At 57.2% G+C, this 18,875-nt stretch overlaps 1 protein-coding gene across 20 annotated transcripts in view; it reads left to right on the forward strand.

Moving 5' to 3' along the window:
- Positions 1–6,945: 6,945 nt before the first annotated feature.
- SPNS3 (SPNS lysolipid transporter 3, sphingosine-1-phosphate (putative)) overlaps positions 6,946–18,875 on the forward strand; it is a 35,301-nt gene continuing 23,371 nt past the window's right edge. For 3 of the 20 annotated variants that reach the window (XR_012374979.1, XR_012374980.1, XM_073881530.1), the window contains exons 1-8: positions 6,948–7,344; positions 7,540–7,711; positions 10,442–10,507; positions 14,486–14,622; positions 15,049–15,221; positions 15,846–15,912; positions 16,493–16,641; positions 17,450–17,602. Coding sequence is in view for 18 of the 20 variants with exons in the window: in XM_073881530.1 (XP_073737631.1) it covers positions 7,060–7,344; positions 7,540–7,711; positions 10,442–10,507; positions 14,486–14,622; positions 15,049–15,221; positions 15,846–15,912; positions 16,493–16,641; positions 17,450–17,602 (1,202 nt within the window). In the remaining 2 variants the exon portion in view is untranslated. Of the gene's footprint in view, positions 7,712–10,441; positions 10,508–14,485; positions 14,623–15,048; positions 15,222–15,845; positions 15,913–16,492; positions 16,642–17,449; positions 17,603–18,875 lie in introns of all 20 variants that reach the window. The other 17 variants (XM_073881523.1, XM_073881528.1, XM_073881527.1 and 14 more) reach the window with 12 other exon arrangements.

Below are 18,875 nucleotides of genomic sequence, written 5' to 3' on the forward strand. Positions count from 1 at the left end.
GCTCGCCCGTGTCCTATCAGCCAGCCCGCCCCGAGTGACCCACGAGCTCCGAGGGCTCCCCGCGCCGGCGGGCTTCGTGCCTGCGGTTCCCGCTTGCGGCCACAGGGTGTCGCTGTGGAAGCCCGGCCCCCCGCCGGTGCCCCCGGAAGGATGCTCCCCGGCCTTTTTGAAATCTGAAATCGTGCTACGCTCCGCGAGGGGCGCCCCAGGCTGGAGGCCCCAGCTTGCAGCTCTCAGCGTTCCGCAGCTCTTTCCCGCACACCTCCCGCTATAGCTTCAGGAGCTCCGGGTTAGGGCAGTTTCTGGCACCTGCCCCCTCCTAGACCCAGAGGTGGTGGGGATCCCCGGTAGGAGCTGGGCGAGCCCCCCAGGCACACATCCCGTTCCCGGGGCGCTCCGCGGTCCGCCAGTCGTGGAAGACGCTTGCTCACCCAGCGGCCACCTCCCTTCCCGGCCTCTCTCTCTCTCTCTCTCTTTTTTTTTTTAAAGATTTTATTTATTTATTTGAGGGAGAGAATGAGAGAGAGAGAGCACACGAGAGGAGGGAGGGTCCGAGGGAGAAGCAGACTCCCGGCTGAGCAGGGAGCCCGATGCGGGACTCGATCCCGGGACTCCAGGGTCATGACCTGAGTCGAAGGCAGCTGCTTAACCAGCTGAGCCACCCAGGCGCCCCCGGCCTCCCTCTCTAACGCGGCGCCTCCTGCGGAGCCCACCCTGCCAGTGGGTCCGAGAGAATGCCCGCTGGGGCATTTGTGGGGGAGGCTTCCTCCCTGATCAACACACATGAAGGGGGGCCGGGAGGAACCTTCCTTCTTGTGCGTGGCCAGCCTGCAACCTGGGGTCCAGTGAGCTACCTGCCCGTGATGACGCCCCGTGCAGGCCCCTCCGCGGTGGACCCGGCTGGCCTGCGAGACGCATGGAGTGCAGCCGCGTACGGGCGCCCACGCGGGGTCCGCAAAGGCACCGACGTTTCTGCGTGGTCCCTGTTGGATTGCCCCCCGGGAGGACGGCACCGGGGGGACGCTCAGACACTGCCGTCGAGACCAACGGAGCCCAGAGCCAATTTGCCGGCCGTGTGCGGGACGCACCTCGGAGGCGAGCTCTCCAGCCCCGGTCAAGCCTGCAGACGCCTGACCCCTCACTGTGGCCACGCGGGAGCCTCGGAGCCAGGACGCCCAGTAAACCGCCCGAATTCCAGACCCACCGGAACCCTGAGAGATAATGACAAATAAAGGACTTGGCTGTTTAAAGCCCTAAGTTTTGGGGGTGATTTGTCACCAGCCACAGAGAGGGAACCAAACGCCAAGAGCGTAAAGGTCTCCGAGAGGAACGAGGGCAAAGCCCAGAGTCTCTGAGGCTGTCGTGATGCCGCCGGGCTGGCCAAGCCCGAGCCCTCCTGCTCCCTGACTGCCCCTGGGGGGTTCCGGTCCTCCAGTCGCAGTGGCCGGGTCGGCTGTGGCCGGGTCGGCTGTGGCCGGGTCTGCTGTGGCTTGCGGCGGGCGCATCCTTCCTGGTCTGTCCTCAGAGGAGACTCACTGGGAGTTTCTGAGGCGTGATTCCTGGGTGATTTTCTGTCACCTCTCGTTCTGAGAGGCTGGATGTTACTTTCATTTTTAAAGAGGGACACAAATTTAAACTCTCACAGGAACCCCTCCAGAAGGGCCTCTGTTCAAGATAATCTCGAATGAGCTGTATTAGTCCAGTTCACCGGGACAAACACCAAGCGGATTGTGGCCAGCCAACTGCTAAGGTTTTCTTGTATTGATTTTTATTATTCTTATCGTGATGAGGTCATTCTGCGCACAATTTTCGTACCCTCTGGCCGACACCTCACTGCTGTGTCCCGAGCCCACGTGAGGTCGACGCAGAACAACATTAGGTGAAGGGGTGTCTGGAGACACCATTATTTACGACCAGTGCCCTGGAACCTGGAGCCCAGAAAGTTGCTCCTTTCTTGACAGTGTGATCACCCCATTTGCTCTTTTTAATTGTGGTAAAATACACATCACACAAAATGTACCATCTTCACTGTCTGTACGTGTTTGGTTCTGGGGCACCGAGCACATTCCCCTTGTGCAACCAGCACCGCGGTCTGTCTCCAGGACCTTCCATCTTCCCAAACGGACACTCTGTCCCCATTCCACACTGACTCCCAGCCCCCCAGCCCCCTGGCACCTCCGTCCACTCTGTCTCTACACATCTGGCCGCTCCAGGTTCCTCATCTGAGTGGGACCACACAGAACTTGCCCTCTGGGACCAGCCTGTGTCACTCAGCATGTCCCACAGGTTCATCCACGCTGCAGCGGGTGTCAGAACGCCCTTCCTTTTCAGGGCTGAATGCTATTCCACGGTACGGATGGGCCACATTCTTCTTATCCATTCACTTGTTGATGGACATATGGGCTGTTTCTGCCTTTCAGCTGTTGTGAATAGTGCTGCTTTGGAACATGGGTGTGCGGGCATTTGCTCGAGGCCCTTCTTGCAGGACTTCTGGGTGTACGCCCGTGGACTTTTCAGGGAAAGTGATTTTGAGCATGTTAGACCTTGCTCTGCAGAGCCTGCAGATACTGCAGGCCGGACACCCTGGCTCTTGCGGTGGCTGGGAGGGGGCTGCCACACCATGGAGGATCTGCAGCCGGCTCGGAGGCGATCCAGCCCCTTCCTGGGACTGGGGGCTCCAGATCAGGCACAGAGTTTTCTTTCCCACCCATTGAAAGCAGTGTTTCCTGTCCATGTGCATGTGGAAATGTTTCTGTTCTTGAGAAGCAGGACTTTTGGGTCCTGGCTTCTGCCTGCAAGGCCTGAAGGTAGCAGCATCTGCCTGGTGATCCCTGGAGAAATGACCGGGTCTGCTCCCTGGACCCCTCAAGGAGTCCACCTCCCAGCCGAGAGATAGGCATGTGCACCAACCGGGAAGCTAAGCAGACCTTCTAGGGCCTTCTAAGCGCTCCATCACCCTGACCCCCAGTGTTCAAATAGGGAGGCTGAGGCCCAGAGAGGGACACATCCTGCTGACACCTCGCAGTGTTGGGACCCAGGCTCCTTACCCGAGCATCCGAGACTGTGTTGCCCTGCTGGCCCCACCCCTGGCTTTGTTGCCACGGCCTCCTCCTCCAGAACCTCTCCGCCGGGGGATGCATCCCGTGTCCTTGGTCGGAGGCTGCGCTCTGCCCTCCCGGCTGATGCCCAGCCTCCCTGACTAGACCCATCCCAGGAGCTCCGAAGGCCGGGGTGGGGTGGTGTTCTGCCTGGCGTAGTGAGGGCCAGACCCTGGAGCGGGGTGACTGGGAGCAGCTCGGTCTCATGCTCATAACGTGCAAAGCTCTCGCGTCATTGGCAGGATGTGTGCACCCACATCACGCTTGCGGGCTGTACCCACGCACTCTACGTGAGGTTGCAGCTCTGCTTATCATGCATCCGAGGGCAGGCCCAGGGTTGAAGTCCCAGCCGGGGAAACTGCCCCAAAGTCCCAGACCGGGGAAACCCCGAGCGAGCACTTCCTCAATACCAGGCAAAGTTCTGGGCATTTTTCAAACATGATCTTTTTTATGGCACAACAACCACAACACAGCCACAGAAGTAGGGGGCGTGTTCTATTATTACCCCGTTTTACGGGTGAGGAGCCCGAGTTGTGGAGATCGGAGGAATGCCTGGTGACCTACCCCCACGCACAGGCCCTCAGCCTTGGAGCTGCGCGTGCTCTTGCTTGAGGGCCTGATGCTGAGCTTCCCTTTGCTTTGCCAAGACCACCCGCACGGGGCAGGTGGTGAGCGTCACCCTTACAGCGGTAATGAAGGCCAGCCTCTCCCTCCTCAGATGCTTCCTGCGAACCCCGCTCGGGCCAGCAAGGGAAAGCTACACGCACTTGACTCAGTTCATCCGCACAACTATCGCTGGTGAGGACCCCGAGACCCAGCGAGGTTGTGGACTTGCACTAAGCATGTAGCTCGGAAGAAGCAAAATTGGAATTTGAACCCTGGCTGGTCAGCCAGCAAAGCTCATGTTCTCGACATGTCTCCAGACTGGCTTTTTCTTGGTTTGCTTTAGCTCTTTTAAAAAGTCGCGATGAAATTCACATAAAGTAAGATTTTAAACATTTCAGAGCATATAGCCCAGTGGCATTTGGTACTTTCACAGTGTTGTGACACCATCACCTCTCTCCAGTTCCAAAATATCCCATTGCCCCAGGGGAGACCCCAAACTCACAGAGAATTTCCTGCTCCTCCCGGCCCCTGGCAACCATGAGTTTGCTTTCTGTTTCGATGGACTTAACTATCCGGGATATTTTGTATAAATGGAGTCATACAGTGTGTGGCCCCTTGCGTGTGACTTTTGTCACTTAGCATGATGTCTCGAGCGCGTGGTAGCATGGATCAGGACCCCATCCCTTTCTGTGCCTGGATGGTGTTCCGTTGCATGCACAGCCCGCATTTGCTTTGCCTGTTTTTTGCCTGTTTTTTGATGGGCAGCAAAGTTTATTGAGCAGTAGTAAAGTTTACTGAAGGATAGAGTACAAAACTCCCGAAGAGGGAGGGGACCCGAGAAGGCTACCCTGCTTTGCCTGTCTATCAGCTGATGGGCTTTTGGGCTGTTTCCACCTTTGGGCGACGGCAAATAGTGTGCTCCTATGGACCTTTGTGGGCAAGTATTTGCTTCGGTCCCTGTTTTCAGCCCTTCTGGGTATACACCCAGGAGGGAAATTGCTGGTCATGGTGTAATTCTAAGTTTGACCTTTTGGAGAACCACTACACTGTTTTCCACAGATGCCAAACCCTTTTCCATTCCCACCAGCAATGTATGAGGGTTTCAATTTCTCCACACATCCTCACCAGACTTGTTATTATTATTATTTTTAATGAAAACAATTTTAATTCTAGTCATCTTAGTGCATATGAACTGGTTTCTCATTGTGTTATTTTTTTAAGTGGCAAAGCATCTTCTGTTATACGATTCCAGTAAGAACAGAGGTAAAGCCAACACAGAGCCCACCTGCTAGCTGCTCAAATGACATCCATCTTCGTTGTGGTTTGATCCGCCTTTCCTTAGCGACGGGTGATAGTGAGCGTCTCTTCACGTGCATGTTGGCCGTTTGGACATCTTTGCAGTAATGTCTATTCAAGTCCGCTGCCTGTTTTTAATTGGGTTGTTTGTCATTTTGTGCTTTGTTTTTTTATTTTGAATTCATTTTCAACTTACAGAAAAATTATAATATGGTCCGGAGAGAAACCCACACAAAATCTTTACCCAAACTCACTACCCTTCATGTATTGCCCCATTTGCTCTCGCACTATTTCTACTTTCTTTTCCACGAACCACTTAGGGTCAGTTGCACGTACGGTGTCTATTACACTTAAATACTTCAGTACAAGGGCTTCATCTACGCAACCACAGCACCGTCATCAACTCTAGTACGAGCGATGCTGGTGTATGTCTTCCTGGTCTACAGTCTGCATTCCAGTCTTATCAGTTGACCCAATAGCACGCGTTTCCCTCCAGTCTGGGGTCCAGGTTGCACTAAATTATCACAGCTCTTCATCTCCTTTATTCTGAAATAATCCCTCAGTCTTCCTTAGTCTTTTATGACTTTGACATTTTTGCGTAATACAGTTCCTTTAAGGGGCCTCTGGGTGGTTTAGCCGGCTAAGCGTCCAACTCGCGACTTCAGCTCAGGTCATGATCTCAGGGTCGTGGGATCGAGTCCCTCGTAGGGCTCCACGCTCAGCGGCAAGTCTGCTTGAGATTCTCTCTCCCTTTGTTCCTCCCCCCATGTGCACACTCTCTCTTAAGTAAATAAATAAAAAATAGAGTACCTTTTAAAAAGACAGTGTTCCATACTCTTACTGTACAATCTAGCAATTGCAATCCTTGGTATTTACTCAAGGGAGTTGAAACTTGAGTGCACACAAAAACTTGCACACAGATGATTTTGACAGCTTTATTTATAATTGCTAAAATTTGCAATCAACCAACATGTCCTTCAGTAGATGAATGGATAAATAAAGTGTGGTCCATCCAGACAATGGAATATTATTCAGCATGAAAAAGAATGACTTTACCAAGCCATGAAAAGACATGGAAGCACCTTAAATGCATATTGCTGAGTGAACAAGCCAGTCTGAAAAGGCTCCATACTGTGTGATTCTGACTCTATGGCTTCCTGGAAATGGCACAACTATGGAGATGGTAAAAACAGTGGTTGCCAGGGGTGGGCAGGGAGGCAGGCAGCTCACAGAGGACTTTTAAGGCAAGGAAACTTCCCCGCGTGATACCATCGAGGTGGATACACATCATACACTTGTCTAAACCCCAGAATGTGCAACATCAAGAGTGAACCCTAATGTAAGCGATGGACTTGGGTGACAATGATGTGTGGGTGTAGGTTCAGTTGTCACAAACGTCCCCCTCTGGTAGGGGTGTTGATAATGGGGGAGACTATGTGTGTGTGGGGGCAGAGGATTACAGAAAATCAACCTTTTGCTAAATTTTGCTGTGAACCTTAAACTTCTCTAGAACATAGTCTATTAAAAAAAAACAGTGTCCCTCAATTTGGGTGTGTCTGATGTTTCCTCGTTAGATCCGGGTCATGCATTCCTGATTGGAACCCTGCCTAGGTGACATGTGGCCGGCTCAGGGCCCCCGGGGGGTGGGGGTGGGGGACGCACAATGCCCTCTGCTCTTGGCAGTGGTGTTACTTTAATCCTTGGTCTAGACATTGCCTGATTCTTCTACTGTAGGGTTACTTCCCCCCACCCCCGCTACCAGTAAACATTCTGTAAAGAGACACTTTGAGACCGTGCCAATATCTTGCCCCTCCCCCTGGATTTTGAGTCCGTTGTCCTCCCGGGGGCAGCCCCTCCACCACCCCTGCCTCCCCAGGTGGGGCACTGGAGCGGAAAAGGTGCTGGCGTCGCTCACACTTGGGTGCTACTCTCCCGGCCACACCCAGCCTTCCGGATCTGGCCCAGCTCACATCCTGCACTCACAGCCCGTCTCTTGTGCGGGCAGCCAGACCCTCTTTTGGAGAGCAGGGCTCCGGAGACTCATCTCATTTCCCATCTCATGAAGCTTCTCTTCCTTGTTGTAGCCACTGAAGCCGCAGGCGAGGTTTGGGGGGACACATCATGTCCTGTCACCCAGGGTAGGCCCCCAGCAGGCTTCAGAGCCTGGGGTGGTGAAACCTTGAGGGCCAGCCTGCAGTGGGCTCAGGAGGAACCTGCGATAAGATGTTCAGCAGTTAGGGCAGCTACTTTGAGGTCAGGAGGCCGGGAACCCACAGGAAGTGACTCGGTGCAGAGCCGATGTGCCTCTGTCCCGGCAGCCATCCTGGGTCAGGAGCTCAGGCTGGTGAGGCTGGGGCCATGTCGGCGGAGGGCTGGGATACCGGGCCGGGCGGGCACCCTGGGGCCTCAGGCGCAGGTCCGTGCCCCCCTGGGACCGCGTCCGCCCCCTGGAGCCTGCCCCACTGGAGGGCTTGCCTGGCCGCCGCGGTGCTCTGCTACATCAACCTCCTGAACTACATGAACTGGTTCATCGTTGCAGGTGAGGAGGCGACAGCGGGCAGCGCCCTGGGAAGCACCTGCTTGCCACTCATGGTTGCCAGGCCTCCAGCCGGCACGGTGCATCCACAGTGCCCTCCGCCTTGCAAACTCTCTTCTTGTGGAGTACCTCCCTGCCGTTCTCCCCCCTGGAGGGAGTTTCAGCCAAGCCCGAGGTGGGGGGCATTGCGTTCCCAATCCAGCCCCAACCTAGGCCTGTGCACACAGGTGTGGGTGCGTGGTAGCGGTCGGGGGGCGAGGACCGCAGTGAGGGCCTTCGGGCGAAGGCCTGGAGGTTCTGGGTGGAATGCTGAGTGAGGTTGTGGAGGGCAGGGCAGCCGGGCCCAGAAATAGCTTGCTGGGTGCTTCTGGGACAGTGGGGGCTGTGCGCAAGCCTTGCACATTTTGACTTCCTTCCTGGAGGCCCCAGGGCTCAACCTGCTCTTCTCGTTACTCACACATTCCTTTAACTCATTCATTCCTTTATTCATTCCAGATTTAACTCTCTTTTCTCTTCATCACTGATTCATTTAAGACTGACTGACTGAACGTGAACTACGGGGCTTGGAGACCCAGGGAGGGTCTGTCTGGTGGTTCTGGAGCTCAGGAATGCCCATGTCGTGGGGCAGAGGGAAGCCCAGGCTGGGGCTGGGTTGGGGGTCAGGGGGCACCTGCAGCGGCCCTGAGGCAGGACCCTGGTGCACCAGAGACGGGCTCAGCCCCCCACCAGGCAGCGGCTGTGCGGTGAACAGGATCCGATCTGCAGACGTGTGCAGACGCGAGTCCATCTCCGGGGAGCTCAGAGGGCACACACAGACCAGAGCAGGCTGGACCTTCGCGGGGGGGGGTCCCAGGACGGCGACTGAGGGTTCTGGCCGAACTCAGAAGAGGGGGCATCTGGGTTGGGTCTTGAAGCTGAGAAAGTTGGCGAGGCAGGAAGTGGAGTGAGGTGAGGGTGTTGGGTGAGGGGTCGGTGTGGGCACACAGAGTGGGGGGTTGTGCTCTGGGCAGGGGTGACCAGAGGTGGGACGGCAGGGAACTCTTCTAAAAGGGTCTTCAGGGCCAGATCACAGGCTCTGCGGTTGCCAGGCTGGGAGCTTGGCTTTCTGTTGAGGCAATGTGAGCCACAGACAATTTTGGGGGTGGGGGCTAGAGTGAGATGGGTGCAGGCCGAACAAGATGGGGGGCATCCGGCTCCGGGGCTACTGCAGGGGGTTAGGTGGAGGCCCAGGTGGGTGTGCGGTTGTGTGGGCCGAGGGCCGGAGCTGAGCGGGGAAGAGGCAGAGAGGCAGGGTGTGTGTGGGGTGGGGGAGCATCTGGAGCCCTGCAGGCTGGGGAGCTCCCCCCCGAGTCCGGCCAGTGGAGGCCCTTCCCTGTTGGGACTTCCTCTGGCTGGATGGGAAGCAAGGCCAAGGTTGCTGGCTTGGATGAAGGAGGCCAGGAGAAGTGAAACCACGCAGAGTGAACGGCCAGGACGGCTGGGGGCAGGTGGTTTTCACATGCTCTTGTGGGAAGTGGCTCTATGGGGGCAGATGACGTGGGGCAGTGGGGGGAGGAAGGATGCGGGGTCCACTCAAGGCCCCAGAGGGCTGGGAGGAGGCCGGGAGCAGATAAAACCAGGAGTGAGTCCTCACTGCTAAGGATGAAGGGTGGGTGGGATGCTACAGAATTTTTAACTCTTTGCTTGCTTATTAGTGTTTCTGTTTTTTCTCTCCAACGAATATGTCTTATTCGTGTAATTAAAAATATTAAAAAGGAAGGAAAGACATACAGGCTGTATGGCTGCATGCTGTGATATTCGGGCCCAAAGCAAATGTCTGAACGAAAATCTCATATGGGGCTTCTCTGCTTCTTGGGCCTTCCTCCGCCTGCTGGCGGGGCTCAGAGGGGTGGGAGGGGGCTGCCTCTGGGGTCGCGGATGCTCCCCCACCTCTTAGGGGGACACCTGCAGGGCCCCGCTCAGGGGCTGGGCCCTCCGCCGGCTCATAACTGAATGACAGCAATGGCTGCTCTTCTTCCTAATGATGGGGCCTGAGCCTCCCAGCTCAGATAAGCAGGTGCCTCCACTCTGACTAACGCTTGCTGAAGTGCTGCCAAAGGCTGAGGGGATTTCGGGGAATTGGGCCTGTTTCCTCTCTCTGTGTTAGGCTGAGTGCCCACTGCATTGGCCTGTGGCCCAGGAAGACCTTGGAGGGGCTCCCAAAGCCCGGCTGGCGTGCAGAAAGAGCCTGCCCCCCTCAGGGAGTTGGGACCCAAGTGGGACCTGTCTCTGAAGCTCTCACGGGCACCATCTGTCTGCTCATGCCTCTGGAAGAACGTGCTTGTGTGCGTGTGTGCAGCCCAGGGCATGCGTGTCTTTGTATGTCCATGCTTGCGCATGGATGTACATCCGCGAATGTCTGGAGCTGGTGCCTGGGCTGCAGGGCTGTGTAGTCATTAACACTGTAGTCTAAGGGAGCTGTGCACCGTGTAGCAACTCGGAGCTGCCGGTCGCTCTGACGAGGGTGTGTACAGCAACCCCGCACACGTGCACATGTGAGCAGGCCTGTGGCGTGCAGACTCCGTGTGCGTGTGTGTGTGCCTCTGCGGGCACGTTTCTCTGGGCGTGCCCGTTTGTCCGCACGTCTGTGAGTCTGTGTGCCGGGGTGGATGCTTGTGTATGAACATGGGCGAACGTTTGGGCCTCTGGGGTATGTGTTCCTGTGTTGATGGGTACCCGTGTCTCTGTGCGCGTATGCGCTTGCATATGCGTGGCGTGGCGGAGAGGGAACGAGAGCAGTGGGACCCAGAGACACACTCCGTGCTGTGCTGGTCAGCTGGGGCCCTGTCCCACAGGCGGGGGTAACTGCCCTTAGAGGCCCAGGAGGCCACTTCCCATGTCCTGAGTGCTGTCCTTCTGTCCGCAGGGATGCTGCTGGACATACAGAATTTTTTTCAGATCAGTGATAGCAATGCTGGTTTGCTTCAGACAGGTAAGGAGCGAGTCCCTGCTCTGGAGCTGGGGCCCAGGGCTCATGCTGGGGCAGGGGGTCAGGCCGAGCCCCACCGGTCCCCTGCGAGGGCCAGTGTGGGTGTGGGAGGAGGGGAGCCTGTGGGCTGAGCCCGGGTGTCTGAGCAGCCATTTCGGGTTTGAGCGCAGGTGCTGCAAAGCAGCAGGGGGCGTGGGGCTAGAAAGGCTCCTGAGCTTCAGATCGTGATGAGCGGTCACTCAACCCTATCGGCTCAGCTGGGCGCCCGACGCTTGCTGGGGCTGAGAAATCCTGCTGTGGGCTTTCCCTGAAAAATCTGGCCCACAGAACACAGACAGACAGAGATGTGTACTTCCCACATGGGTTCACACGGGGTCTGGGCCCACAGGGCCCGCAGTCAGTCCAGGGGCGAGGAGCAGCCACACCTCCAAGGTCACACACACACACACGTGTGCATGCACTGTCATGGCACAGGGTACACACTCAACATGTAACTAGCACACGTGTCGCTCCTCCCTGTGGGCCCCCTCCCCTAACAGTCCGCTACCCCAACACCTCAGAACAAGTTTCTGCGGGGACCCCTAGGGATACACAAAAAATTTCTAGGGACCACGTGAGCAGACTTTTGAGAGAATCCACTACAGACCCTCAAGCCTGTGTTTTTCTTTCCTAAAATGGACCTGCTTGAGGAAAAGTCTTGTTCTTCCTCCCTGCCTCCCCTTCAAGAAGGAAAATGTCTGTCTTCCCTATTCTGAGTTTAGCTTTGGTGCCCTGCCCTGGAGTGGGAAAGCCTCCAGGGTGCCAGGCAGAGGGGACTCCCACAGATGCTTGGCTTCTGCAGGGGAGGCCGTGCAAACCAGGCAGAGAGAATGACATAGAAGCTCGGGATGTTTCCTCCAGGCCACAAGTCCGTGGCAAAGTGCCCAGCCTTATCTGGCTGTCCTGCTGGTGTGATAGTCTACGATTTAGAATTTAGAAGTGAGATGTTGTCTCACGGATGGGTGTCAACACATTCATTTCAATTAGAAAAAATGAAGCCAACATTTTAACATCTTCCTTACAGGCAATCAGTCCGATTTGTTGGATTGATTTGGCAAATAAGGACTGGTTTTACTTGTTGGAGCAAATGTCCATAGACGGCAGACATTTCCCATCAATTGAATGAATGTGATCGGCAGCCCCAAGGATCTGGATAAAAATATACTTAAAAAATACAATAATGATAGAAATCATATCCTTTGCAACTATTTAAACTTACGATGAAAACATTTTAAATGTCGGCTGAAAACACATGAAGGGGTATGTGGGTTGATAAGCTTCTTTCTTGAAGCACTGGGGCAAAGAGCCTGCAGACCTCTGCCTTAGACCATGTGTCTTTTCCAACCGCTCGTCTCGAGGCTGAGGCCTGCAGTGGCTGCTGACCTTCGAGGAGCCAGAGCAAGACCCTCTGGGCTCAGTCCCCACAACCTTCTAGATTAAACAGGTAATGGTGGTTGAGTCACGATCTGCCTTCCCTTGTCCTAACCTTGGTGAGCAGGATTATTACTACAAGGTCTCCATAAGTGAGATGCCATGGAGAGAGAAGCATGCGCACGTGTGTGCAAGCGTGTCCTGGGGCTGTGCATGGTGTGTGAAGCAGCCCAGAGAGGTATGTGGAGGGTGCCAGGGGTTGGAGGCCTGACGACCAGGCTCTCTCTCCAGTGACCTCGGGTGGATCTTCACCTTCCCGGGTGGCGGTGCAGTGGCCCCAAGCCCCACCCTGCTGTTTGTCCACAGGGCTCAGAGTGGAAGAAGCCCCTGACTGAGAGGGCGTGGCTGAGTTGTAGGCTGGAGCAGACCCTTCCCTTCCAATGGGACAGAGGCTCCTGGGGTTGGTCTCCTGAGGGATAATATTTAAAAACCACACTGATGTGGCCTTTACCGTGGACCAGACACTGTCTCAAGTACCCTGTAATATCAGCTCATTTACCCTTCACAACAACCCCACAGGGCAGGGATGATTATTATTATTGTGCCCATTTTCCCCAGGACAAACCTGGGGCGCAGAGAGGCTATGGGCTTGCTGAAGGCCACACAGCTGGGATTCGAATCTGGGCAGCCACCTGTAGGGTCCTTCTCTTCACGCCCTGCTCCTTCATTCCTTCCCCTTTGTCTCCGAAGTCATCTGAATCTGGAGCTGCTAGGAGCGGAGGAGCGCACCTGCAGGAGGGTGCCTTCCCCCTGGGGGCAGGCTTCTCCGTCTCAGGCCATCTGCGGGGTGAGGTTGTTTATATCCTATAAGGGATCCCTACCCCAAATCTCATAAAAGGATTAGAGGATGTAGGGAAATATTTTTTATAAGCTTTGGGTAGAGAAGATATGCCTTAAACAGGAAACAATCCTGGAGGGAGGAAGATTGATACATTTGAGTACAGGAAGCTAAACTCTTCTATATGATGGTGGTTGAAACTATAAACGCAGTTAGTAACAACAATGGATAACATTTATGAGGCATTTACATAAAGGTAGGCACTGCCTTTTATATGCTTTATTTCATTTAAAATCTCCATAACCTTCTGTGGGAGGCACAATTACTATCTCCTATCATTGATTCGAGGGGAACAGAAGAGTTAAGGAATTTGCCCAAGGTCACACAGCTAGGCAGTCTTTGGTTCAGCATGTGAGCCCAGGTAGTTCAGCCCCAGAATTTGCATTGTAAGTCCTTAAAACAAATATAAAGGACTGGGAGACATGATTTGCAAACCACAGGGAGCCCCATAGAAAAATGGGCAGAGGAAGCTGCTCAGACTCACTGCACATAAGCACGATGCAGGTTAAAACATCAGCGAGACACCGTCTGCTTTTCAACCGTTAAATGAACAAAAACAATATGATTGATCCTATCAAATGTCAGCAAGGGAGCATGAACTTCTGTGCCCGTGTAAATGGATACAGCCTTTTTGGAGGCCTATTTTGGCAGTAGCTATTAAAATTCTAAATGCCACTGACACCAAAGACCATTCTCTGTGGAGTATTAGGTCGAACCATATAACCAATAAAAAATTGCCGTTTTTTTGTAGGTCAAAACTGGCCTAATTTCTGCGACTGCATACGGCTCGGCCTAATACTAGAGCAGGTCGGGGGGGGGGGGGGGGGGGGGGCTGGAACCTGAGCTGGGACGAGTCTGGACGCTCATTAGGCTGGGGCTATGTCAATCATCTGTGCTCAGCGAATGGAGGCCCAGGGGTGGGGCGGGGCCTCCGGTGGAGGCGGGTGCAGGTCGCCTCGCTCCACCCGCGGAGGGTGGAGGCGGTTCGGGGCCGCGAGGGTACCTATGCGCACGGCAGAGTCGTGCAAAAGCGTGGCCGTTTCTTTGTCCTCGCAGGGTAGCAGATGTATTCACTAATCCAGTCGCCAATTCAGAAGGGTTTACTTTAAAAAAATGGTACAAATACAACCGACAGTGTCAGGGGAATGGTCTACCTACTTCGGAAAACCAGGGCTTTTCCAGCCTCCGGGAACGACCGCTCCTTCTAAACCCTGCTGGTCCGCAGAGCAGGCCCGGGCAGACCTCCCTCGCCTCCCGCCACCCCCGCCCCCAGCAGGGGTGTGAGAGCCGAGTCAGGCCAGCCTGGCCAGGCGCGAGGAGGGGGGGAGTTGTGCAAAGACAGGGTCCTGGTGGGGAGCGCTGGGGGCTCCCTGTGCTGCTCCAGGACGGGCTCCACCTTCACTTGGGGCTCAGCCTCCCAGGCGCTTGGGGGGCTGCTCGGAGGGGAGCGAGCCCAGCCCCTCCACTCCCCCTCCAGTGCCCCTGACTCTGGGCGTTGGGTTATGTGTTAGGCGGGGATGGAGGCTTCACCGTATCCTTTCCTCCTCCTGGCCCCCACCCACTGCAGGTGCCAGCTTGTGGCATCTGAGCCAGGTCCCTTCTGGGGTCCTGCGGGCCCGTGCGCCTATCCGCCACAGTGGGGGATGCACGTGACACCTGCCTTTCCCCCTCAGTCTTCATCTGCAGCCTGCTGCTGTCTGCACCTGTGTTTGGCTACCTGGGCGACCGGCATGGCCGGAAAGCCACGCTGAGTGTTGGGATCCTGCTCTGGTCGGGGGCAGGCCTCTCCAGCTCCTTCATCTCCCCCCAGGTAGGTCCCCTCATCCCTGCAAGGCCCCTGGGGTCCTGCCGCCACCTGCTTCCTCCCTTGGAAAGCAGATGGGCCGGCCTCCATACATTCTGGGCTCCAGGCTGGCTGCAGGGGTGCCTCCCAGGGCCCAGAGAGCACCCCCTTAGATGTTTCCTCTCCTGCACCTCCCACTGCTGCCTGTGACTGCTTCTGTCTGGGGCACCCGCGGGCCTGGCAAAGGTGAAGCCCAGAAAAAGACTTCCCTGGGCCCCGGGGCCCCCGGTATCTGCAAGCACCAGCAGGGGGCACCCATGCGATGTGGGGGCGGGGGGGGGGGGGCGGGGAACGCGGGCTGGGAGGCCAGCCAGGGGTCTTCAGCCCCATCCCCTCCTCCTCCCCGGGGGCACGTGTCATCACTCCGGTCCCTTGCCCTGTGGGTGATCCCAGACTCACTGGCTTCTGTGTCAGCATTCTTGGCTCTTCTTCCTGTCCCGGGGAGTCGTGGGCATAGGCTCTGCCAGCTACTCCACCATCGCGCCCACCGTCCTGGGCGACCTCTTTGTGAGGGACCAGCGGACCCGAGTGCTGGCCATCTTCTACATCTTCATCCCTGTTGGAAGGTCGGTACCACCCAGGACCCACTTCCCTAGCTGGTAGACTGAGGCCCACAGTCTGGGGACCGAAGCTGGACTGGGGATGGGATTTGAATCCCAGCCCTCCTCCTTCCCTGCCGTGTCCCTTTACCTCCCTGGGCCTCAGTTTCCTCGTCTGTACAGGGGGCTGAGAACACTGGCCAATGGGCTGTGTTAGGGTTAGAGATAATACAGGTGCTCCTTCTACCCTAGGGCACTTGGGAAGGCCTGCTTGGGGAGTGTGTGGGGCTGGGCCAGGCACCTCCCGGGGCAGGGTGTGTGGGTAGGTCAGAGTGGGATTTGCAATCCAACCTCTGAGCTCTGATCCAGGTTTCCTGGAACCGCCTGACTCAGGCAGGGCTGAGCCCTGGGTCCTCAGATAGGGCGGCACTGGGCAGTGGTGCAGGGGACAGGCCTGGAGCCAGAGGTCACCAGTGATCTGACCAAGGGCAGTGGACATCTGGGCCTCACGTGGCTCACTTTTTCCGTGGCAGGGCTGTGAGTAGCAGGAAGCCAGCTCCCTGGGGTGGGGTGCCCCAGCACAGGCTGGCCTGGCAACCTTGGACCTGCCCCCCACCCTTACCCGCCATCCCCCTTGCCCCTCTGTTGCAGCGGCCTGGGCTACGTGCTGGGGTCAGCCGTGCTGCAGCTAACTGGGAACTGGCATTGGGCCTTCCGAGTGAGTCCAGCCCCTTCTTCCCTCCGATCCCCCTGGGCCAGCAGGGACTTTCCAGCCTCCAGTGGCCTTAGCCACTTGGCACAGTCACTGGCGCCATGGGGGGTGTCAGACATTGGCAGCTCAGAAATTGGATGGAACATGACTGTGGAGGTCATGGCCCTGGGTTCAGATGCTGGCTGCTGGGTTTGCTAGTGGTGTGAGCTCAAGCAAGTGGCTTGTAACATGGGTGGGGTGGTCCCGGCTGCATCATGGAATCTCGGGGAGGGACAGACAAGGGTGGGAGCAGCCCAGGGTAGAACGGGCCTGGCGGGTAGGGGTGGTGAGTCCTTCTGGCCGGGCTCATGGGCCCCAGGGCAGTAGTGTCTATTGCACACATTAAAGGAAGTCCCAAGGGGACCCTACTCCCCAGAGAGGCTGTACTCCTAGGGGAGAGGGCGCAGCCAAGAAATGAGCCCCCTGCCCCACCCCCAGGGCACAGATCCTCCCAGACACTGGGCCACATGGCTCATCACCGGCAGGATCTCCTGGGTCCTGGGCATGTATGTGTGGTCCTGAGCTTCCTGGGCCCTCCCATGCTCAGGTCTTGCCTTGCCTGGAAGCCGTGGCCTTGACCCTGCTTATCGCGCTGGTTCCAGACCCGCCCCGGGGAGCTGCTGAGAAGCAGGAAGAGGTGGCCGTGGGGGACCTGAGGAGCAGCTGGTGTGAGGATGTCAGGTACCTGGGGAGAAAGTGAGTGTCCCTGCTCCTCCCTGAGAACCCCGTCCGCCCCAGCAGCCCTGCCCTGCCTCTCTCTGCCTCCAGGGAGCCCCAGTGTTCATAGTCTTCTTCCTCCTCTGAGCTCCCACTCACCAACGGAGGTGCCCCTGCCTCACTGGAGGCCCCCTTCTCGCCTTGCCATGCAACAGGATGGGGGCTGGGAGGGAGGGAAGGGGGAGGCAGTGTGAGTTTTGACTCTGGCTTGGCCACTGCCTTACCTCCGAGTGACCTGAGACTTGGAATCGTACTCCCCTCATTTATTCAATGGACGTAATTCTCCCAGGGTTGCCAGGAGGATGCTGGGAGTTAATCACTCACCTCTGCAAGCCTGTGGGAGTGCGTCCATCCTCTGTCCCAGGCATGGGTGGGGGGCAGACAGGAGTCAACTGCACTCCCAGGCCTCATGATTTACTGGAATGTGGGGCGCGGACGGGACCCAGCTCTCTTTGATACAGAGCCATGCGACCGGTGGAGGGCACTTGGAGGAAGGTGGGGGCAGAGGGGACAGCTCCCGGGAGAATGTGCTGTTGGCTTTGGGCCTTCTGGGATGGGGAGAGCTGGCTCTGCAGAGAGGAGGGAGGAAGGCCCAGCGAGAAGCAAAGTGTGGAGTGGGGTGTGCAGGGCTCCTGGGCAATGTCAGCGAGGATCCGGAGCCTGGAGCCCTCTGAGCACCTGGGTGACCAGAGTGTGCAGGCGTGGGGGCAGGGCCTGACAGGAGCCGCCAGGCCCTGCAGCCCCAGCCCTCTCCCGGGGGTCTCAGCCAGGACACTTTCTCTTGCAGCTGGAGTTTTGTGTGGTCGACCCTTGGGGTGACCGCCATAGCCTTTGTGACTGGAGCACTGGGCTTCTGGGCCCCCAAGTTTCTGTTCGAGGCCCGTGTGGTGCATGGGCTTCAGCTTCCCTGCCTCCAGGATCTGTGCAACGACCAGGACAGGTGAGGGGTCTCCGGGAGCCGTGGGCCCCTGGCCCAGGTCAGGGGGCTCTTGGCAGGCAAGCGCTCGGGCAGTTCTGAGCCCCAGAGCTCAGTGTCTCAGTGAAGAACCCAGGGCTTGGGACCTAGGCGGCCCAGCAGGCCAGGATCCAGCTCTGGCCGAGCCCCTGGGGCTCTGGGTGGCTATAGGCCAGCGGCCTCATCTCCTCTGGGCCAGTTTCCCCACTCTTGGGCTGCTGTGGGGGTCCGGAAGGCACTTGGTAGAGGGGTGAGGCTTCTCTGGGGCCTGTGGGGCCTGTGGGGTGATGGGACCCGCAGCACGAGGCCATTTTACAGATGGCACACTGAGGCACTGGGGTGCCTCGTCACTTCCAGGGCTCCGGCAGTTCACACCTGCACTCGTGTGTTCCCTGCCTCGTCTGGGGCACCAAGCATCCTGGGAAAGCTGCCAGGACGCTGGGGTGGGACATAAAGCCACACGGAGGGCAGTGTCCTCCCGTTCCCACCTCGTCCTGTGCTGTGCCCAGGCCGACGCCTCTCCAGCTCAGCCCCAGGCCCCGTCACCCCTTTCTCCTCCTTGTCTCTGCCTCCCTCCTCCGTCCCTGCGGCCCAGGCTCAGCGACATGGGCTGTGGGGCACGACCCCTGTGTCCCCCCTTCTCCCTGGCCTCCCCTCTGTCTCCGTCTCCCCCACTGCCGCCCAGAGGGGCCGTCACGTGATGTCCAGAATGTCCCACGCCCTGTTACTTGTCTGTGTCTCGGCCTGAGCTGGGCCTTCTGCCTGGAGCTCCCTTCCCTTTTCCATGGTTACTTCTTAAGCGATCACATTAGTTCAGGCCGAATAAGGAGCATTTTACCTGAAAAACCCTCTGAGGGTTTATGATAATAAACCCTATTGTTCCTGTGTTGTGGAAGGAGGAGATGGAAGATCAGAAAGATTAGTGAGTTGTCCAAGCAACAGAGCCAGCCTCAAACCCATCTGACTCCGAAGCCGGTGCTCCTAGCGCCACATCCTGGAGCGTCCGGAGCCGCCTGGGGCTGCTGGTGACGTGAACATCCGTGGCCTCCTGGTACACAGCAGGTGCTCAGGGGAAGCATCAGGGAAGGAGTGAAGGAGGGCATCCAGTGAGATTGTGCTGTTGGTCTTGGCTCTACCCCAGGCTCGTTATCTCCCGGAGACAGAGACCGGAGTCTCAAAGTCCCGCGGCAGCCTGGACACACGGGGGCGGGCCACGGCAGCCTGGACACACGGGGGCGGGCCACGGCAGCCTGGACAC

The sequence above is a fragment of the Callorhinus ursinus genome, unplaced genomic scaffold (genome assembly GCF_003265705.2).
Source record: "Callorhinus ursinus isolate GAN/ISIS: 27379988/994484 unplaced genomic scaffold, GSC_fseal_2.0 scaffold43, whole genome shotgun sequence".
Lineage (NCBI taxonomy): Eukaryota > Metazoa > Chordata > Mammalia > Carnivora > Otariidae > Callorhinus > Callorhinus ursinus.